This window comes from Homarus americanus, unplaced genomic scaffold (genome assembly GCF_018991925.1).
Source record: "Homarus americanus isolate GMGI-L3 unplaced genomic scaffold, GMGI_Hamer_2.0 scaffold32871, whole genome shotgun sequence".
Classification (NCBI taxonomy): Eukaryota; Metazoa; Arthropoda; class Malacostraca; order Decapoda; family Nephropidae; genus Homarus; species Homarus americanus.
In genome coordinates, this window is record NW_024748870.1 from 2,543,293 (window position 1) to 2,567,989 (window position 24,697).

Consider the following 24,697-nt stretch of genomic DNA (forward strand, 5'->3'; position numbering starts at 1 on the left):
CATACATCTCCCCTTCATACGAAAAGAAGGTCCTCTTGCAGTCAATAAAGGCAGCAGCTCCCCAAATTTCTTCCAGCTGCTCCCAACTCTTCCAACTGAGCTAACTTCAGTACCCCCTCCAGCACTGATTATGTCACCCAGGTAGCAGAAGTCAACAACATAGTCTAAGAATATATACCCAATCCCAAGTTTCTTCAGTTTTGCTCAGACCACATCCTGCAGTCTACCATTTATATCACCTTCTACACACACTTCACATTATTGAGATGCTACCAACACCTTTCTTATAGACAGCACATGATTTTTTCTTCCACTCTCCACTGTGGGTCCTTCTCTCAAGTCACTAATCCTTACCTTTGTTTTCACCACATTCCTTCTCATACCCATTAATTATATTCCTTCCTTCCATTCCTTAAATTTCTCAACAACCTTAACCTGTTTCAATATCACAATATATACTACAGTAACAGTTGCATGAAGGAAAGAGCTCCAAGTACAGTACACCACCACCGAAATATTTACACATTATTATAGACAGCAGATATTTATATGCATACATAGTACAATCAGCTAAACACCAACACACCAGATGGTCAAGGTTGTGACAGCATAAATGACACTGTACATCCATATGACAGCCAGCCCAAGGTAGCCTCTGAACTATGAAGTCCTTAAGAGGGTCAAGATCTGGCTTTGACCTTTCATACTAGGGTTCATGAATGACATCAGCTTTATAAGGGACTAATAACAAAACTCTGTGCACATTTTTTCACGTTGTCGGTTTTCTCACGGCAGGATTTTACACGTTGAACCCGAGCTTTGGTTAAAATGACTACTCGAGTTAGAAGATTTATGAAGTTTAAAGACATGGATAATTTACTACTACTACTTGTAAATACCACAATAACCTGTCTTATTTCTATTGTGGTTTCTCCTCATTTCTCCAGATACCATTCTTCTATCTCTTCCCTCCCAATTCACTCGGCTAACCACTCACCTTCCTCTTGCACCCCTCCTCACAAAAACTATTGCTCTCTTCCTCAGTAATAGCAAATAATAATGGTAATAAAATGTGTCAAGAAATAACCTAAACTGTTATAATATAATCACCTAAAAGCTTTATAAACTGTGTGGCCAGAACGAAAAAATATGATAGAAAGATTCAATAATATACAATAAGAACACTTCTCAGGTTCACCAGATAGAGAAGCAGGAGAGACTGTGGTATAGATTCTTTTTATCGCTGGTGAGATTCAGAATACACGAGCCTGTCTGTGAGTTGCAGCATACTGACGTGGGGCCTCAGTAGCCCTCGAGTTAACCCATGACTTAGTGGTTTAAATCAGTGATTCAACTGAATGAGAAACTGCTTACAGCACAAACATTGTCCACTTGGATAATGTATTCTACGACTAAACATGTCAAGCTTTCTGATAATAAAGTGAAGTTAAATCATATAAACATACGGTAAGTAAAATATAATAACATAATTAAATAAACCATCTCTATACGAGTATTGTACAAATGAAAATTTTTTCATGATGACAAAGAACTTGTGGTGCCAACTAAACTAAACTGACCTGCGGTCGAGCGCTACAAAAGACATCCATGGTGAAATATTGTAAGATGTGTTGCAAGATCTTGCTAGCAAACTTTGGTCTGCTTAAAGAGAATCATTTCAAATCAGACTCAACAATACCACCAGATTATTTAACTATGATACCTCAATAAGAGCCCATTGTTTATCCTGAGTTCTCATGAGGATATAAACCACCTCTGGTGTTGACTGGGAGCATATTAGGCAACTCTGACCTGCGGTATGAGTGCATGAGCCAGTCTGAGCCGCTTGTTGAGCCAATAGTCGTAGACTGCAATGATGAGATCATCATCGTCCTTCAGAAGCACCTTGGCCTCCTGCAGGGTCACAGCTTTCAGCCCAGAAGCCTGAAAATAAAAGGTAGAAAATTAAAACTCTTATATGACAATTAATTCTGATGAAGTACATCTCATTTTATAAATTGGAATAGGCAACAATTTTGAGTACAGTACAGGTATCCCTTGTTTAGCTTTAGCGAAAAAATATAAAATATATTGACGCCCTTTTTTGGTTTAGCAATACTGTACAGTCACCTCGCATTTTTCGGGCGTTTGTTTTAAGCGTTTTTTAAATAACGCGATTGTTTAATTAATATCCAAACCTAATTTACGCACACCTATTTTTTAAATAACACGCTCAAATTACAGTGACCTTTAATTAACACCTCGGTTAACGTAATTTCGATTAATAACTGCCTTCCATAAGGATCTTCAATTCGGTTAATCAAAAAATTCGCGAACTTCTACTTAACCGACTCAACATGTTTTTGCACTGACCGGGCAACCAGCTTTAGTATCAGTCCGCCAATACATTAATCGGTTCTAGGGCTTAAATTCCTTTACTATTTTTGTAAATATCAAGAAGTTTATACTATTCAATAATTTTAAAAGTTTAATATTCAATTTTTTAGTCATTTTAACAATTATTGAACGAAATTGAAGGTAAAGTGACTAGTTTAATGCGCGGCATCCAGCCTCTTAACACAGCAAACAGGCGTCAGTCTCTCTCTGTTTTCACTGGAGGTAACATCTTGCTTGAGACTCTCTTCAACTAAATGCTTTTTTTCTGTGTTTCCAAGCAAATTATTGGTCATTTTGAAATATATTTTATATATTGACAATATATAATGCAGTGCAGCATTGATTTAAAGAAAATAATCTTGAATTAAACCAGAGAGCTAAAATTTTATGGGTGAAATGGCACCATGGGGTGACTTCTCTTCCACCCCAATGCCTTCTCTTCTTCCTTCTCCTCCACCCCCATTCTAAATCCCATCATCATCATCATCATCCAGGAGCCTTCTACATACACACCTCAAAGTAAGTGAACTTTTCTACCATTTTTGTTGAATTTAGGAAATTTTCGGTGAGCTGGAACCAATTACCCAAAACCCATTGAAACAATGGTTTCGGTTAACGAACGTTTCGGTTAACGAACGACCTTCTGGAACGGATTGAGTTCGTTAACCGAGGGCCACTGTATTTGAAATTTGCCGCGTATTCGCCTGGCAGTTGAGTCGCGTGTGATGCCTGGTGAGGTGCTTGTACGTATTACTATAAAGTCACATTCATATCAACATCAACAATTTTAATATTATTATTAACAATAATAATTATTATAATAATGTAATAATAAAGATTATTACTACTAATGATGATGATAAAGATAATGATGATAATGAAGTATTCTGTACAACAACTATGGCGGGGTCCAGCAAGCTTCGTGGGTATCACTTTCTCAGTTCACACCAGCAGTACTTTTACTCTGTGCGTTCATTTGCTCTGTGTGTTCATCACATATCTTTTTAGTGTTAAACGCCGTTTCCCCCATCGAGCATGTCTGAAATGTCCATCTGCCTCCTCTGGGGTGCCTAAAGCTAAAAAGGCATGAAAAACAAGCGCAATGGATGTGAAATTAGCTGTGATCACCCGCATTCTGAGAGGAGAGAATGTGTCGGAGGTTGGCCGCGTGCTTGGTTTAAGTGAGAGCACTGTTCGTACTATTCGAGACAATGCCAAGAAGATGAAGAACAGTGTTCAATCAGGGATATCTGCAAGTGCAACAAAAACCTCTTATGCTCGAAGTTCTATAATGGAGCACATGGAAAGGATGCGGAGTAAGTGGATTGAAGTCCAAAATCAGCGCAATGTACCAGTCAGCATGTTCCTAGCCCAGGCAAAAGTGCACGCAATCAATGAAGAGCTACAGAAGGATGAAGAAGGCCCAATGAAACCATTCAGTGCTAGTTCTGGTTGGTTCGCTAACTTCAGGCGAAGATACTGTTATCACAACATCAAGATGAGTGGGGAGGCTGCATCTGCCGATGCCGTGGCTGCCGAGCAGTTCATCGGGACTTTGAAGGATATTATTGAGGAGGGAGGCCATTCTGCAAAGCAGATTTTCAATCTGGATGAAAAGGCTCTATTTTGGAAGAGAATGCCAACACGAATATATATCTCTTATGAGGAAAAATCCGCAACAGGCTTCAAGGCCGCTATACCTTACTGTTAGGAGGTAATGCTGAAGGTGACTGAAAATTAAAACTGTGATGGTGTATCAACCATTCCGCGAAACTGCTTCAAGGGTTATTCTAAACATCTCTTACCAGTTCATTACTTTTCAAATAACAAGGGGTGGATAACTGGTAATCTTTTCTGTTGTGTCAAAGTTGAAAGATGAGTTACGTGAATAATGTGAACGCGAGAATCTTTCTTTTAAAATATTAATGCTAGTGGATAACGCCCCCAAGCATCCACCTTCAATTTAAGATCTTTGTGAAAACATTCAAGTTGTGTATCTTCCACCAAATACGACATCCCTCATTCAGCCTTTGGATCAACGAGAGATTAGTACATTTAAGGCTTATTATCTCAACAAAATGTTTGATGCTGTAGTGAAGGCTGCTGATAATGGTAAAATGACTGTTAAAGAACTCTGGAAATTTTTTAACATAAGAGACTCTATAAAGCTTGTTGGTGAGGCGTGAGGCATGGGACAAAGTTAGTCGTTCGTGTATGAATGGAGTTTGGAAAAAAATGTGTCCGCATCTTGTGCTTGACTTAAGAGGTTTTAGTGTTGAAAGTAATCTGTGTAAAACCAGAGAAAACATTGTGGGTTTGGCAAAGAAAGTAGGTCTTGAAGAAGTGGAGTTGAAGACGTGCAGGAGTTATTAGACTCTCATAAAGAAGAACTTCCGCCCCAAGACTTGCTTGACTTAGAATAAGAGCGGGAAGATGGGGAAGCAGAGAAGAAAGAGGAGCCTGAGGTCGTTCGAACTCTAACAGCAAAGTGGTTGACAGAGGTATTCACTTTAATTGAATGTGGTTTGGCTATTATAGACGAAAATTATATAAATAGTGATCGTAGCTCAAAAGGGAGTAGAAATGTACTTTCGGCTATGCGGTGCTACAAAGAAATCCTGCGAGAAAAGAAAACCACCCAAGACATTGTTCTCATATTTCAATAAATCCGGCAACGACGCATCTCAGCCATTGACATCTGGCATCTCCAGACCACAGCCTACCTCAACCACCAACTCACAGATACTCTCGCCTCCGCCTCTGTAGCCTCCCGCCTCAACCCTCCCCTACTCCACCTTGGGCAAGCAGAAGTCGCCAGTCAATGTAAGTATTATTTAAGATGTATTTACTATTGTTTTTCCTTTATTAATGAGTAAGGTAAAAGAATATTAATTGTGAGTTAATTCATTTTTCCCCTAACCTGTACCATTTATACAAGCATTCTTATGGGAAAAATATGTTTAATTTACACATTTTTTTAATTATGCGATGATTTTCAAGAACACAACCCCCGCGTAAAACAAGATGTGGGTGTAGCTTGACTTACTGGGGATGAGGTGTTCTGTTAGATGGTTACACATGTTGCCATTCTTATGAAACTATAAAAGTTGTGGAAAGATTATTACAATACTCTATTGAGGCTTAGAAACAGTATACAGCTGCTCCCCGACTTACGACGGGGTTAGAGACCCAAATCCAGGTCGTAAGTCGAAAATGCTTAAATAATACATAGAAAATCTAAAATGGGTGTCTCTTTTCCTTCTCGGCACCACAAAACTCTCACTTTTAAGCTTGCCAGCCATTTTAAAGTGAATTACAAACAACAATTTTGTCAGTACACAGCGCAATCACTGATGTTGGGACTTGAAAATATGTAATTTGACAAAATTTTGGTACAACTGAGGCGGTCGTATGTCCGGGTGGTCGTAAATCGAGTAGGTCGTAAGTCGGGGAGGAGCTGTATATGTGTGGAAGCAGTGTGCTATAACTGTGTCACCAGCACATGTGACATCATGGCAGACACACAGCACAGTGGCAGCAGCAGCCATACACATGTGAGTTAGTTGGGCAACAACCTGGCTGAACTGTCACATCACTGAGAAGATGGGTTGAGTGTGGAAGGAGCTACTCTTTGTGCAAAACATATATGTACTGTTGTATTTTATATCAGTTTAATTGTTTATCAGAGTATTTTTTTTTCATTGTTGACATCAAATTTGAAATAAGTTTGAATTAGGCTCACCTTGTGATAACTATATTGTTAACTCTGTACCACATCGTTTATATAGAAATTTTGGTGGAATAAAAGAAAATCATATAACTTTGAAACTGATGACAGTACAGTGGGGTATGCTATAACGAATGGATCCTACTACGAATATTCCTATAACGAACGGTTTTACCTATAAAATTGAGAATGCTATAACGAACGAAACTCCTACAACGAACATTATTTAAAAAAAATTTTTTTTTTTTTACTAATTTATTGTTTTTTTATTACAAGTATTAATGATATTGGTTATTTCAGGGGTTTAGATGCATATTTATGCACTTTTTTACAATTTTTACAATTTTATATTATATTTTTCAGTGTTAAGTGGTTGTATTTGGTGGCCTGGAACGGATTAATCCTATAACGAACAAGGTTCTAGAACCAATTAGATTCGTTATAGCATACCCCACTGTATAATGAACTCGTTTACAGGAGGGAGTACTGTACTGTACTGTACTCGGTGTTTACCGCCCGGCCGTTTGAACCTACTGTTCACCCTCTGTGCCTCGCTGTTATCCCTCGTTTGGTGATATTTTTTCTTAACGTTGGGCTTTCACGAACGTAACTCCCACCATTAAATGAGAGATACCTGTACTATAAACCTTACACACACCGTTTTTCCATTAAAATTAAAATCAACCCACAACACTATAATCTTGGCTAACTAAAATACCGTACCCATCAACAGTACACAAAGTTTCAAAAAGATCTCACATTTGGTTGTAAAAAACACGTTTTTTTTTTTACTGGGATTAGCCCACCCGGGCACAGGTCACTGACCCACATCGGGGCCTGGGGGGCGAAAATGTAATAATAACAATGATAATAATAATAAAGAGCCATAAAGAAATGCAAAAATAAAAAAAAATAAAAAATGAGAAACAATATATGTACTGTATGTTGTGTTGTGAATAGGAAGAGAAACAATTGAGACCCTGCAATTGTATGTAAATGAGGCAGAAAGTCAGATCAGTAACCTGGGACTTGGTCACATATGGCAGCAGGGTCTACCATTAGACAACACATTATGCTTCCAATATCTTCCCAGGCGGTAGTACCTCCCTGTTTGGTACCTGCCTACTACCTACATTTTTTCTCTAAAAGTGTCTTAAGTGAATAAATTTTCACAATCATAAATTAGAAAACAAAAGTATGTCTGAGTGACTTAAAAGGGTTGTGTATCTAGGCATTTGTTTCTTAAATTAATAATACTGAGTAACAATAATAGTATTAATATTGTACGTACTGTAATAATAATAATACAGTACAGTACACGGTAATATTAATAACAATAATAAATTAATAATAATATCTCAAGACAGTTTTAACTTTTAACATACAGCTGTGGCCTTGAACTGACAGAGACTAGTACAGTAGAGTCAACGTCTCCTTAATGAATATTCAATGTTTTGATAACGCGAATTTGCTCTAACGCGATTTATGAATTCGGAACACTATTTGTATAACGCGAACGCCTGTTTGCTATAACGCGATTTTTGCTTACTATTTCTCCAATTTTGTGGTATTAACTGTGATTATGGTAAAGAAGAATATCTCCAAAAAGCGTTCTGATGATAGAATTCCCGGTGATTATCGTAAAAGAAAGGATATAACACTTGAAGAGAAGCTCGATGTTATCAACCTCAAAATCACCCTTCTCCCCATCAAGTTACATTCATATTTTTTCAAGGTAAAGTGTTACATTTACTGTATGATTTCATTATTAGATATGAATGTAACATTTATTTAGACTGTGCTATCCTTTATGTTAGGCTAACTACTAAATTTTTTCGATTTCGAGTAATCTGCACCTAACCCTATTTTCTCCATAAGCCCTGTTATTTCTATTACGCGATTTTCTATAACACGATATTTTACAAGAACACAATTATCGCGTTATAGCAGAACTACCTGTATGCACATCTGAAGATGCACACAATAAAATCCCCAGAACTCAGCATCTGGCGAGTTGACATGGCACTGGGTAACTGCTATATTTTTTGAGTAGTCGGTAGGAGCCAAGACTCTCTTGAGAACTCAGAAAGCCAGCCTATGTGTGGCAGCCTGAGTCGGCCCAAGAAGAGTAAGTTTACGCGTGCCTCTTGTCACAGGTAAGAGACCTCCACTTGTCCAAGTTGACCTATGCAGCAGTTATTTCACACTTTCATGGATTTAAGCACTGTGCCTGCATCTACAGCACCCTCTACTGTCAGGAAAGGCAAGCAGGTGAAAACCTTGGTCAATGAACATAAATTGAAGGTGCTAGATTGCATAGATACTTATGTCTCTTTGCATATCATGTGTGAGGAGTTTAAAATTGCCTCCTCCACCTTCTATGACATTAAGGAAAAGCTTTGTGCCTTTGGATTTCAGTAAGAGGATATGTGGAACTTGCTCAGGTCCAAGAAAAGGATGAAACCATCCAAGTATGAGGAGCCAGAGAAGGCCATTTTCAAGTGGTACAAACAGGAGAGGTCTGAACGTGTACCCATCAGAGGTGTGGACATACAAAACTGCTTCCTGTTTTACTAAGCACTTTAACATTCAGGATTTGAAAGCAAGTGCTGGCTAACTCTACAAATTCAGCCAATGAGGGAGTCCCTCACTTTTCTCATTAGGACATTGGCCTGTTGTTGGCCCAGGTGTACAACGGGGATGAGACAGGCCTTTACTAGAAGTCACTTCCTACAAAAACCCAGGCAAGAAAGAGTGTGACCTCCACTCCAGGTCACAACAAAACATCCAAGGAGCACCTGTCTGTTCTTATTCGTACAAATGCAGACGGAAGTCATAACTCTAAGTCGATAGTTGTAGGGAAGTCCAAGAACCCATGAGCCATCAAGATCATCATGGACAAGCTTTCTGTGCACTACAGTGCCAACAAAAGTGCATGGTTCATGCAGGACTTTTTTTTTTACACTTGGTTTCACAGACACAAGGTGACAATAACCCAGCCTATTTGATCCTGAAAATGTGTAGGCTCTGCTTCTTCTTGACAATGCCCCAGCCCAGTTGTTCAATCTTTATGTGGACGCTTTAAAAATTTCATGATTGGTGGAGTAAAATGCTCACATTCAACAAAAGTTGTTCAGTAGTAAAACAAAAGTGCAATGTTCACTTGCATCCACTAGATTATGGTCACTACTGAATCCTAAGGAGGTATTTCATGTTGAGGAACTGATGTCAATAACTAAAGTGTTGCACACTAAATTTGATAGGTGTGGAAGCACATATAAACAGAGGTGAACAATCAACATGGATTTCTTTGAGGATTCTTAGAAAAGGTGCCACTTGACAGACCTGAGCCAAAGATTAATTTCTATTGCATTGGGGTACCTGAGAGTGGACACTGGTTGGTAAAACAGCATACAAAGATTACTGTGAATCCATCTTGGCTGAGAGGGATGGTACAGGAAGGTTGATGCCACACCACCCCCTTCAGAGCTGCTCTCTCTACAGTTTCCAACAAGTAGAACTTTCCAATCATAAAATATTTAACAAGTCTTTTTCTATTATATTTACAGTAAAATCCTGACTTTACATAGTAGCTACCATTTTACCAGAAATGTCAATATTATTGAATAAATATGACTGCTTGATAAAATTTCAATTTGGTGCTCTGCAGTTTCCAAATTGGACATTTGACCTATGAATAGCATGAAGCAAAACAATTTAAAACCACCACATTGTAACAGGAAATCAACAGAGTTAATAGATTTTACAGCCAATACTTTATAACATTTATATATACCTTTTCTAGACGGTCCATCATCTCCTCAAACTGAAGGTTGGTGAGAGGGACTTCTCCTTTAGCAGCATGTTGACTGACCCAGACTTCATCTTCAGAATCCATGTCATACTCAGGGATATCTTGGTCCGCTGAGAATGGATGGATGTGGATCAGCTGTCGGGGGGCCTGCAACATAATATAATATCTAGTTTTTGTAATACCTGTACTACTGTATACTGTTTCCTTTGTGAAACACAGCCATCTCACCACTGTCATTTCAGCTTGCTCGAGCCTACCTATGTCATCCTCTTTAACTGCTACTTTTCAGTGTCACATAGCAAAACGCTTCTTGCATTGGCTATACACGTACTTCAGGCCCTGCAATAAAGCTAGCTACAGCACAACCTCCAGCATTCATCACGTCATTCATGTAGAACCCATCGATGCAGTCCAGGGGTATATTCCATAAAGCTTTTCCAGCCTTGCTAAGATATGATTACCTACCCATACAGCACACTTTAAGTCAGCAACATCCTACAGACTCATTCACATCACTGCAACTCTTGTGTACCCACCATTCACACTAAACTCATTGTTGAATTATATACCGTACTGTCCTGCCAACACCCATCGTACAGACAGCACACGACTTTTCCACTTTCCACCCGAGGTCCCTTACCCGCGCCACTATCATACTTTCGTTTTTGCCACATTCACTCTCTTGCTATTTGACACCATACCGCCCAACCATTTCTTATACTTCTACGCTACTTCTTCAATTCTATTTGCTATTAACAGTTAAGTCGTCAGCATACAACTACTCCCAGAGCAGTTACTTTGTCAAACTTGTAATAGTGCCTCTAACACCATGATTAAACACAAGGTGGCCCCTTACAGATCCTTCATGGACCCCAATTTTCACCTAAAATTCCTGATCTTTTACTCTCACAATATTTCTCGTGCCTTCATACAATGCCATAACCACTTGAACAAGACACTACTTGACATGTAACTTTCTCATTGCCCAATACACTACCTCACATGGTACTCTGTCAAAAGGCCTTCTCTAAGTCTAAACATTTCTCTTTCCTTCCCTAGATATTTCTCTTGTAGTTACCTGGCCATAATAATTGCCACTGTAATTCCCCCGTGTAGCATGAACCCAAAATGTATTTTATTCGCTCAATCACTCTTTCCACAATTTTCATCACCTGACCTAACAGCTTCAGGCCCCTACAGTTTCTAACTCCAAGCACATCACCTTATACTTTGTAAATATTCACAATCACACTCCTCGGCTAGTCATCTGGAACAGTAAATTCAACCAGAATTGCACTGGCCAATTCAGTCACCATCACTTGTCGTCCGATGTTTTCAGCATTTCTGAGACTACGGGTATCCCTTGTTAACATGGTAAATGCATTCCACCAAAGTATATAATATACAGTACTATGTTAAGTAAACATTAATTTCCCATGAGATACATGCAAATACCCAGACTCATATGGCTTCATTAAGAGTATAATCTCCCCCATAGCATGATGATGAAAGGGGGTCCCACAGGCCCAAGAGCCCATTAAGGATAGTGTGGATCACCATCAACATTATACAGCCAATTTCCCACATAAACTATAAACTGTACAGTAGTACACAAGGAGGCTATGTGGTGAGCACTACACTCTTGTGTCTTCTCTTCCCTATCTGCAAAGTTCAATACAGTACAGTACCCATTTATAGTTGGGTGGAATGAGAGTGCCCTAAGGTGAGTACTATACTATATTGTACCCACTCCACTGCCACACCCCTGGATTAATTAGATATCAACTTAAAGAAGACTTCTTGCCTTCTACAGTACCCATACCCCTTCAAGGCAGGAGAAAAACTGCTGTACATGTCCCATCATTTGAGGCTGGCTGTGCAGGAGGAAGATTGGCTGATTAATAGTACAGTAATTTACAGAACAACCCTGGTAGATAGTTACTACAGGACCATCAAAGGGGTCACAGACTATCTACTAATAGACTATCTGTACCTGAATAAGGGTACAGTATCACATTAAAATAAAAGTGTAGAGGACACCCTACATGCATCAAAATATCCTACAAGCACATAATAAAGAGCTGAACTTTCATTCAATTGTAATGAACTATACAAAATTTCCTAAGTACAGTATGTATATATAAACACACATACACTGGAACTACCTGAGTCATGATCAATTAAACAACATCTGAGCTGCTGATGCAAACCATTAGCTACCATGGCAGGGTAAATATTGAACTAGTAATGCTGTGTCTCCTGTCCAGGAGGAGGGGGTGGGGACATATCAAGCAGTTCTCAGGTCTCGTGGAAAAACAAGCAACAAACATCAATCTCTCCCCTTCTCTATGCTGCACACACAGCCAATGAGAACAGCAAATGCTGATCAAAGATCAGCCAACCAACACCTCACTGTCAGATTTGAACACTCTCCTTGCACTTGTGTTTCCAAAGCCATGGTAACTTTTTATTTTTCTTTACTTGTGCATTAAGAATGAAGCAGTTCCTGGGGGTCAGCCACAGCCAGGCTCCCCAATGACCCACAGCTGCACTAACTGGAGCCATTGGTGAGTACCGTACCATAACTCATTTGATGAGACTATCATTAAAAATCATCATATACACCATTTTATACAGTGATTTAAAACATTTACACTATGAGTACTGAACACAATCATTATTTATGCTATACAAAGAAGCCATGATACATAACTGAGTATTGGGGATGTCTGGCCTGAACCTCTACTGAAGCTGGGTTATAATTATCTTATTTAACACAGTTTTGATTAACACTCGGTTTTCAGGGATGCATCCTGGGTATAACCAAGGTAACTACAGTACCTCTAGAGATAATGCTGGAGACTGGATCATTTTCTTCAACCCCCACAAAGCCATTTATTACTCTACTATACCATGGTAATGCTCCTAATTTGAGAACAATTTGCACCAAAAGGTTATCAAGGGGTTCTTGGCACTCGGTGATCAAACCTACTAAGTTTGGTACAAATCTGTCCTCGTCTTACCTAGTTTGGCAACACACACACACACACACAATGCAGGATATGAAACAATAGCCTATCCTGTAGGAGGGGTCAGGGTACTATTGTTAATTAAAATAATCCTGAAAAAATTAAGGATAGCTTTCAGATAGTTATTACTTTTTTCATCCAAATAAAGGCAATTTGAACTTAATGTATAAATTCTGATATGTTAAAATGTATTTACAGTCACTGTGAACTTACCTTGTAGGTGGTAGGGTACATCTTGTCAAGGACGGAGGCATCATCGGTACCCAAGTCAAACACTTCGGGTACCGGAATCACACGTTGGTGAAAGATGGCCTGCTGCAGGTGATGTTCCTAACAAAAGATATGATAGGAGTCAGAATACAGTGTAACCCTCAACACACACACTGTAATATTAATTTTTTAGAGTGTACTGTATACATCACTAGTCTTGAGTCTCAAAATATCATTCAGTTAAGTGTGTACAGTGACCCCTCGTTTAACGAACGCCTCGGTTAACGAAATTTCGGTTAACGAACTGCCTTCCATAAGGATCTTCAATTCGGTTAACGAACGAATTTCTTACGAACCGACCTCAACATGTTTTCGCTTGCACTGGCCGGGCAACCAGCTTAGTATCAGTCCGCCAATACATTAATCGGTTCTAGGGCTTAAATTCCTAACTATTTTAGTAAATATCAAGAAGTTTATACTATTCAATAATTTTAAAAGTTTAATATTCAATTTTTTAGTCATTTTAACAATTATTGAACATAATTGAAGGTAAAGTGACTAGTTTAAAGCGCAGCATCCAGCCTCTTAACACAGCAAACAGGCGTTAGTCTCTCTGTTTTCACTGGAGGTAACATCTTGCTTGAGACTCTCTTCAACTAAACGCTTTTTTCTGTGTTTCCAAGCAAATTATTGGTCATTTTGAAATATATTTTACATATTGACAATATATAATGCAGTACAGTGTTGATTTAAAGAAAATAATCTTGAAATACACCAAGAGAACTAAAATTTTATGGGTGAAATGGTGCCATGGGGTGACTTCTCTTCCACCCCAATGCCTTCTCTTCTTCCTTCTCCTCCACCCCCATTGTAATTCCCATCATCATCATCATCATCCAGGAGCCTTCTACATACACACCTCAAAGTAAGTGAACTTTTCTACCATTTTTGTTGAATTTAGGAAATTTTCGGTGAGCTGGAACAATTACCCAAAAACCCATTGAAACAATGGTTTCGGTTAACGAACTTTTAGGTTAACAAACGACCTTCTGGAGCGGTTGAGTTCGTTAACCGAGGATCACTGTATTTTAACTGCGCCTGACCTGGCTACATAACACCCATGTGATGCAGCTGCCCTAAGACAACACCTGAAAAAGTAATAAAATAACAAAAATGGACAAAAAAAAAGGCAATTAAAACCCTAAAAATCTACCTGTATATGAAAATGTCTTAGTAAAGGTCACCCAAGGAAACACCACCTTGACCAAAGTGTGTAGTACAGTGTACCTCATAGACATAATGGGACACTAGTATTAATAAAACACAGCCAAGAACTTCACCTACTCACCACAAGGTAAAGGTGAGTAAGTAGCAGTGTTTGGGGTTATATTGTACCTATTCTTCTTTTTACATATTCTAAGAGTCTTTATATGTAAATAGAAAATGAAAAATCAGTCATGCTAAATCTGGGTGTTGCTACGGCACTTGGGAGACTCGTTGCATGGAATGAAACACTGACATTTGGTGGCGATCACTCAATTATAAGTGTGTTTTGTTTGTTTACATACTCAATTTATTTTTATTCTAAGTGTGTCTACATATATATTTACAGGTATATAAATAAGTAATGCTGTGTATATATTATGTGGCACTAAAGGTAACACATACTGTATAGCTAATGGTAATGTCCATGTGTTAAGTACCTGCATGGCTCTTTAACTAATTATCCAGCTACTATCTTGATTCCTTCTCATCCTCAGCAGTTACTCTGATAAATTTGATGTTCTGTTTTTTTCTTATTCAAAGTTTTTTCTAAGTGCAAGCAAGGAAAAAAGTCATGGTATGTAAATGAATACTGTAGTGTACTGTATTCATCATGCGACACTACAGGCTTGATTGTAGTGACCCTCGGTGGTTGATCACATGCGTCATGAGTCGTCCAAATATATCCAGTTACCAGATGACTCTCTTTTCCTACTTACATTCGGAAACACTTATAATAACACAGCATCCCCACACATTTATAGCCGTTTCATGTGACACGAATCACCCATATACGAGAACACCCAAATACAGTACAGCATGAATTTAATGTTCTAAAGTAATTCTCTATTTCTAAACTCACTTAGCAAAAACGTACACAAACACACAGATACATCCCCTGATTTATGTATAGTACAGTAACTATAGTGTCAGATAAACAAATATTTGTTTTAATGAAAGCTTCACCTTGAAATCTCTCTTTAACAAATAACAAAACATTTCAACACCCTTTCTTCTTTAAACAATGTAATTTTTTAGCTGTCACGGAGTCAAGTCGGCCACCCAGGAGGCAGAGACGACTTTATGCTCTGCTCTACACTGTACCTATATCTACAGTACAATGTTTATTAGCTATTACAGTACAGTATTCAGTGTAAACCCCCCAGTTTCCCTTCCTGGGACACAACTCCAATAACACTTGGATTCTATCATTCTATATATACTTTTTTTCTCACTTAAACATATTTCCAGGAATGTAACCCCTTTGTATATTGTGCGACACCCGACTTCATATATACAGCAACCTTAGGCAATTTCACGTGATGGGACCAAGAACATTCACAAAATATAAATGAGCGATATAAAAAATACTGTACTGTACAGTTTAATACACAAAAAGTATAAAATAAAGCTGCATCATAAAGGCCCAACAACTGAGATTTATATTCTAACATTTTAATATATGAAATGTATGAATGGTTTTTAAATAAAGTGCCTGGAAGAAATATTGGAGTACAGTACCTTAAATAAACCTAGTGCAGCTGTACATTACAGGTCTAAGATGAACAGTGGCAAGTGTTTGCCTCTCATCACTGCATAGTGTGTTCAATCCCCGGGTCAGGTGTGAGAAGGATGTGCTGTAATGCACTGTACTCTGTACCACTATTGGAAAATGAATGTCATAACAAAGAACCAACCCACTGACTGCCTAAATGGCTTCCAAACTGACAAGGAGGAGGAATCTGGTTACCATTATACTGTACTACTGCATAGTGCAAAGATTTATGTAGAAATACCTTATATCTGGTTGGTTTACAATGAAAACAATAATTCATGAGATTTACTAATAACTTTTAATATAATACCCACTATGGCTGGAGAGAATACAGTACAGTACACAGATAGTGTAATTTAAGGAAGCTCAGTGTGGCTGTACATTGCACACCACACTCTAGTTACTGTACTGTACCAATACATAAGTGTGTATATATGTAGCTATAACATTTAGATTTAAATATTTTATTATCTGGAGGATTTGTATTGTAAACAGTAATTTATGAAATATATTGCATTAGCAATTTTTTAATAAAATGTGCTCGGAGGGAATATCAGGGTGTGTGTGTGTGTGACTATATTACAGGCTCAGTGCAACTTACGAAGCATTATCATCACTTCCACCACTTGCTGGTCTCTTTGAAGCATTTTAAAGGGTAAATAAGTCATAAGTAAAGGCACAGAACACTGAGAGCCCCCAGACTGGAGAATGTTAACAAATTTTTGTTGGAGTGCAGGGAACAAGGATGCCATGCCTGCTAAGTTGTTTCATGAACTATGTCCTCTTCTGATACACATTATTTTCTGATCTTTTAAATAGTTATGTCTGTATGCAGCTATGTATTCTATCTACAGTTTTATCGCTTTTAAACAGAAAACCTTTAAGCCAAAACAGTGTTATATGACTCAAACTGTTATGGTGCCAGATTTACTACTGTACACCTTTATCAATAATACCAAGACAGCCAATCACAAATCATGCGGCGACCGTGGGGTGCCGGGTTTAATTGACAATAGGGATTTCAAGAATGCAACCCAACTATAAATCAAGGTACATTACTGGTATATCTGCATTCATTTTACACATTGAAGACCCTTTCCGCAAAAAACCTTGGGGCTGATTGCATTTTTATTTTCAGATACCCCAGCTAGCTTACAGAGCACAGTACATGCCCGTATCCAGACCTCAAAATCAGACAAATGAAGTTTTTCTTCTTGCACCAACAACTGCCACCGCTCGCACTCGAGATATTTTTTCATGGTAAACGCAAATTTGCTTACGGTAGGTACAGCATTGTTCAATACTTTAGGGTTCCGGTATATTTTTGTTTCCATCTACTGTACTGTACTTGTAGAACTGTAGACAAAACACTTAATAAATTTGGACAATGACATTCGCTCACTACAGTACCGTTGTTGCTGGTTTAGTTGTTTACACAGCACAATATACTTACATATACTGTATTTAAAGACATTTTTTACAGTAAACACAATTTTGCTTGGTAATTCTTCAATATTGTCCATTCAATGCAGTACAGTACATCTCCTTAATTGACAAAGAAGCAGAGTATGACAGGCTGTAGGAATTCAGTGTGATGTAGTTGTGATATTTGCCTTACAATATTTTCAACTCATTTTCAAGTTTTACCATTTTTTCTATACTGGATCTTCCAAAACACCCTAAATTTCTGCGCACCTTTTGCAAGATGCACTGAACGACAAGAATAGTACCGGGTATAAACATTTATATTTTTTGCTTATTGTCCAAAATCATCAGCCTCCTCTTCAATTGTATCTTTCCATTTATACTTTATTTTCTTCTCTGCATCTATTTTTTTTTTTCAGTCTAGTTTCTTCAGTTTCAACACTATCTTTCTTGCTCGTATTTCTTTTCTTACTGAAGTAGGTTTTACTGTAGTATATTCAAACCAACAGTCACCCTATTGCAATACAGTATCACATTTCTTTATTACCCTTCACTTTTGACATATCACCTCTTTCTTCTCCGGGTACTACAGCAAAATATTCCATACCCTATCTCAGATCATTCATTGTCCCACTACAGTTTGCTCCAACCTGTGAACTTCAATTGCATCTTTACTGCTGCTAAAACCCCATTCAACCAAAGTCTGGCTATGAGAGGGTAAAAATCATCTTATAGAACTCCTACAGTTCACTACATTCAGTTTTCTCATCAATAATATCAGCAGGAAGATCATCCAGCCTTTTTCCCACTTTAATAATTATCATATTGAGTAAAATCTTCCTTTGTTCTAATTTTATTAAATAAGACACTGTTTTGTACTGTAATGCATCACAAGCTCATCACATCTTTTCAAAACATAATTTTTCCCTGACTTGTGGCAACCCTGAAGACTAACCTTATTTTTTCCTCCAATACCCGGAATTATATGCCTTCATACCCCTACACAGTGAAGGTACATTAAAGAATATTTCAGTTTTGGGATCTTTTTGGTTATCAGCATTTCTAATAGAGGCTCCTTGACCTGTACCAAAATAACAACATCTAAATTTGTTGCATAAAAACTTGACAGATCCCCGAAAATCCAAAAGAATGGGGATAATACTTAGCCTCTCTGTCAAAATAAAAGTACAGACTGAGTATGACCATTTACTGTCTATGATAGCTAGAAAATAAAGTGAGAATGTCAGCAGAATCCACATTTGTAAGGATTTCTAGAGGGCAAAATCTGACACTGTGGTTGTTAAGTGCTGACTGGTTCTACTGAGACCTTCAACTACTGTAGATGGGAAGGAAATAGGGTTAACTGCTGCACCAGTCCCCCCCCCCCCGATGATACAGGTGCAGGGTAAAGGTGGTCAGTACTGCATTTCCATATGGATTACCATACAGTATTAGCCCTGGCTGATATTAGGAGCCCTGTCTCAGGATTCAAGGACCCCCTAGTAAGTTAACCTATACAGAACACTATATTACAAGAGGCACCTTGAGGGCAACATTAACCAGACAACTGCTCACCCTTGGTTCCAATCTGGTCAAGCCTTAACAAAGTACAGTATACGGTACAAGATATGCTTAATCCCACATAAATATTTCACCCTACTTAAATAAACAAACTGCACCAACCAAGGACCACTTGGCTGGGAAAACCAAGCACCTTAACTTGCACCAAACAATTCTTGGCTATCCAATTTTTTTTTATAACTGTATACAGCTCTGTTATACCATATTTTCATATGCAGCACTGTACTGTACTGTACTGTACAGTGAACCGTACAGTACTGTACAAATTTATATATCAAGTGAAAACAGATCCCTCTTACAAGTAAGCTCGCTTTGCCCTTGAATTTTATTTTGAAACTTAGCTGTACTGGTGCCGGTGCCGGTACTTTAAAATATGTTTATGTTGTTGTTGATGATGATATCAGTTACACATAGCTACAACATCTGTACTTAAATGAGCTTATTAAATAAATATACTATACAGAATGAGATCAGATCCTGAGAAGCTGTAAAGCTGGAGCAGGAGTCAAAGATTAGTGAACACCTTAAAGTGTTATTTTTTAAAAACAATTATAGAAATAAAATCAAGTTTGTCTTATCAGGGGAGCTAGTTAAGGTAAAATGGAGTGGGTGGTAGAGTGACAAGTACTGGACAGGGCAGTGAGGTGTGGTGGGATGGGCAAGGTAGGGCATTAATGGATGGTGGGTAAGGTGGAGTAGTGGAAAGGGCAAGTGGGCTGTGAGAGATGGTAGAAAGGGTAGGTGGTGGGCAGTAAAGGATGATGGGTACGGTAGGAAATGGGTAGTGATGGGTATGGAAGGAGTTTACGGTAGCAGTAGAGTGTTGAGGCAGAGTAGTGAATAGTAACACAGTAGTTAGTGTAGGTGGTGGGCCAAGCAGGGCAGTGAGGAATGATCAGAAGGACAGGAGAAGGCAGGGAAGAGGGTGGGCAGGCCAGGCAGGAGGTGGTCAATGAAGGGTGGTGGGCATGACAGGGCAATGTGAGGGGTGAGCAAATTGATTATGTAGCTAATTATAAATATACCTGCACAGTATACAGTACATGAAACATTCCTTGATGAGCGAAGAGTGGCTACACTAGCCTGCAACGCCCTTTCCCTGGATCAACCCATGCTAAAACCTAGTACTGCACTGTACAGTAAATAGAACATGCAGGTTTCATTATGATACGGGTGCATTCCTGAAAACCACATCATAAACAGAATAATGAAAATCTGATTTGTATTCATCAGTCAATTACCATTACCGGTATTTATACAGGAGTGCTTTGATTTCCGAAAAATCCCCATTACGAAAAAAATACTTATTCCAGCGCTTTGGTATACGAACAAAAACCCAGAATTCCCGAAAAAAATTACGGTATTTTTTCGCAGCATTAGAACATTCTCAGTTGCTTACATAGGCATCTGAGAGCATCCCGTGCTGAACATGGACAGTAAGCAGTGTAGTACAGGCTAGTGTGTGGCAACATTTCTGTGCTTGTGGTATACTGTACAGTACTGTATACTGTACAGATAATACTGTATGTCATATGAAGGTGCTACTGTATATTGATCTAAAAGTACTGTACCACCAAATAACATGCAGAAATTTATAACTAATTACTTCAATTGTGTTGATATGGAGGAAGAAATTGATGAATTTATGCTTACCACACACACATCAACAAGAACAAGGCAACGACCACAACTCAGGGCCCACACAACGGTGTAGTGCCACCAACTGCTGTGAGTGTTTTATACTGAAGGCCCTACACAACAGGAAGAGGAGACACTTGATAATGGAGGTGATACACCCGATAATCTTGGCTGTAACCATGGATCTTGGACCAACTGCTGTGAATAACTTTTCACAGGGCCAACACAACAGGAGGAGGAATCTGACAGTGATGCCACACCTTAAATATTTGCAAACTGCACATAAATAAAAAAAAATGCAGTACCTACAGTTCATATACAGTACATAGGCAACAATGACAAACAAAACTGTTATTCAATAGCTGCCACAGTCGACTGAGATGGTCCTAAGACTTTACCAATGGCCGTCACCTTGTCACCGGCCTCAATGCACCTTATCACCACCAGCGTAACATCTAAAGTAATGGCTTGGTGGAGTCTCTTACCGCTAGGGGTATTGCTGTTGCTCACTTCATCTTGCTGATTGTTATTGTTTCCTGATATTTCTGAAGAGTAAATCACTCCGGAAAAATAAAAAACTATAATAAAGTGCTCGAGTGTTGCACTATGGAGCTGGTTGTAAATAACTTTGTTACACGTTGTAGCCAGTCAAACTTCTTGGAACATACAGTATATATTTTCTTTTTTTTTCGATATACAGTACTGTACAGGAATGGGTAATTATATAAAAATATATATACATATATTTACTGATGTATTAGTAAGGATGTAAATTCACCATTTTTAACAAGTCGCCAGCAGGGCAGTAAAACTTTCAACACTGACATTTCCCAGGTACAGAAAGTAGACAATCATTGTTCTAATTAAAGGTTAAAAGCCTAGTTGGTGCTAGAAACAATGCCACACCTGCACCTCTAAATAAAAGTTCAATTTATTTCAAGCAAGGTGCAACTGTACATTATTTTATGGCATTGTGAGAAATCATATGAATTGGTCCAGTGTTCCCTTTATCTAGTCCACCTATAGCTCATTGTTGCAGTCCAGTATTGTACAGTAGCTACTCCCACTGTGCTGCAGCTAGAGTAAACAACATCCCTTTCCTTTCCCTTCCCTCACTCCCTGCTGCCCCACTCACCTTCACCTGCCATATTATATTTACCAGTCACTTACAAAAAAAAACAGTTTAATAAAGACAATATATACAACACATATCATTGTTAGTGTGTATTATTCAACAAGTGGTTAGTGACAGACAATGACCGCAAGGTAGAAAACTCTGTTCTATAATTATGTTGTCAGTCAATGGATTTCTGTAAAATTCACCACTCCAGACACTTGGTCACCTTGATAACAGAAGATTGTAAATCAAACCCAAACAATCCTAACAAAGCCAAACTAACCTAACATGATTGAGTCCAACTTTACTCAATTCAATCATACAAATTATATACTGCTGACCAACTCACCTGCCAAACAAAAAACTAAACAGCCAATTAGTAAGATCTTGTCAGTCATATTATTTCAGTTGCCTCGGCCAACTTTCTTAGAAATGCGTTGATAAATACGAATGTTTTAAATACATGGCTTGTTATAGATAATACAGTATCTATAATTAGAGTAATAGTACAGTACCAGTATTGTATTTAATTCTGGCTAATGCCAGATGATTTTATTCAGCTGAGACACATCCCCTGCCCTTCAAATACAGTTCACAAAATTACCCACCTGATCAAAATATCTAATATTAACCATATTTTAATTTGAAAGCAAACAGTGCTTCTGGATAGTAAACATTCCATACTGTACAATGCACTTGAAGCCCATATTTTTGGCCATTTGCCTTTAATAATTCAATTTTATATATGCCTCTTCATTATCTACAATAAGAGCTGTATACAGTACTGTAGTTACAGTATATACAGTACAAACATGTACTGTATAAATACTATTGTATATATACAGTACTGTAGTATACTGTATATATCACATACCGGTAATCAGAATACTGAATACAAATGACTTTTATTATTAACTTTAATTACATAATCACTAATGCTACTCACTCCATTAAATTTTTTAAGATACAGTACAGTACTGTACCTAATACTGTATGTACTGTACATACAGTACAGTACCGTATATCATTAATGTTTGAGATAGCACACAACCTTGTCTAACTCCCTGTATAATCCTAAGCTAACTTACCACAGTACAGTAATTGGTTCCTTACTTAAGATAGATAGCTTCTGCAGCTTCATGGTGCCAGTAAAGCTTTTTAGACTTCTAATACTGTACCTTTAATGTATCTACATCATTAATGACTTTATTCCCCAAGACATCTTTATGTATAAATATGTATAAAGTAGCTATATATTGTGTTTCACCTAACAAATAAAGTATTTTTTACTCAAAAGTTGCTTGCTACAATTAAGATCATCTACCCGACTCAGCCACAACTTACTGTGCACATATTACATATAAGCTACACCTCTGAATGATAATGAATTATTGGGAAAATTGTATTTGTATGCTGACAATACTGACCCTCGGCACAATATATGTAACTCTATGAGATCTCAATACTTTCCCACTACGGTACCGGTACTTTACATCCTCCCACAGGACCCCAACCATTATGTCTTCCTGATCAAGTATCCCTCCTTTACTGTCAGGCCTGGCACTCATCTTTATTAGGAGCCTTCCAATATTTGTCTTACCCAGTTGAATCTGTAAGGGATTCCTTCCTATGAACACTTAATCATCCTTCACTCTAACTGCTTCTAAAACCAAAGACTCAACTGGCACTGTTGCCAATACTGGACATTACATATGGCAATTCTAGGAAAGGAAGATGCCCAATAAACTAACCCACATACAGTACTGGTGTGGGGGCAAATCTGTAGTACGGTGGCTGGCAGGATAGTGATCTTCAGTTTTCTTGAAATCCTTTGTATTTGTTACCAGTCCCAGTTTTCAGATGTGATACAATTTAAATGAATGCATTTTCATATATAACTATATATATATATATATATATATATATATATATATATATATATATATATATATATATATATATATATATATATATATATATATATATTCTTGGAAATTTTAATTTATATTAATCTATGATGATAACTTGTCAAGGGCAGAGTGCCACAGGTACTGATATAAGTACTGTACCTGTACTGTATACAAAAGCAGAAATGGAGCTCAGCAAGTTCTAGTACTGTGCAGAGTAGAGTACTGTAATTGTTCACCTATTAAAATAGTTTTTCTTAAACTACCTGACTGACTGACTAAAAGTGACATTTTTGCATCCAATGTTACTTGAATTGTAAATAAAAGCAATCAAGCAAGCAAATAATAATAATAATAATAATAATAATAATAATAATAATAATAATAATAATAATAATAATCAAACTTTCTGGATAGCTATTTCTTTAACAATATATATTTGCCATCGCATACTGGCAGTACTACCGGTATATAAGTGTTCCAAATGACCGGGCAGCACTGTATACTGTACTGTATATATTAAAAACATTAAACCTGTTATAGCTACACAAATCTAACCAAGTGACAGCTGGATCCACAAGACATCACTGTTCATAATACATAAACTGTACAGTACAATATATCTGTAGCTATGTACATTTCAAAATGTCACAACAAGAGCCATGCACAGATAAACCTTTTAATATAAATACTGTTTACTGGTACATAACAAAAATTATGTGTATTACTGATATAACAGCTCCAGACACGACAAATTTCATCCGAGAAAATTTACTCAGCTTGGCATACATATACTGTATATACAATCTACAACAGCTACCTATCTATTCTCTGATATTCTTCTAAAACACTTCCATTATAAATTATGAAGTATAATATTTCTACACTTAAGAATTATAACTTGTCAGTGACATTATTAAATACCAAAACATAACACTATTACAAATACTTTATTGGCAGTCTAATTTTTTATTATTATTTACTGTCTTATTATCTTTTGGAAGTGGGTATTGAGCCAGGTCGGACAGTAAAGC

General features: G+C 37.7%; 1 protein-coding gene across 2 annotated transcripts in view; it reads right to left on the bottom strand.

The window, feature by feature from the left end:
* LOC121853150 (enhancer of polycomb homolog 1-like) overlaps positions 1-24,697 on the bottom strand; it is a 38,718-nt gene that overhangs the window by 12,233 nt on the left and 1,788 nt on the right. For both annotated transcript variants that reach the window (XM_042347099.1, XM_042347098.1), the window contains exons 2-4: positions 13,181-13,297; positions 9,921-10,085; positions 1,813-1,944 (exon numbers count right to left, since the gene is read on the bottom strand). In XM_042347099.1, the coding sequence (XP_042203033.1) occupies positions 1,813-1,944; positions 9,921-10,085; positions 13,181-13,297 (414 nt within the window). The remainder of the gene's footprint in view (positions 1-1,812; positions 1,945-9,920; positions 10,086-13,180; positions 13,298-24,697) is intronic.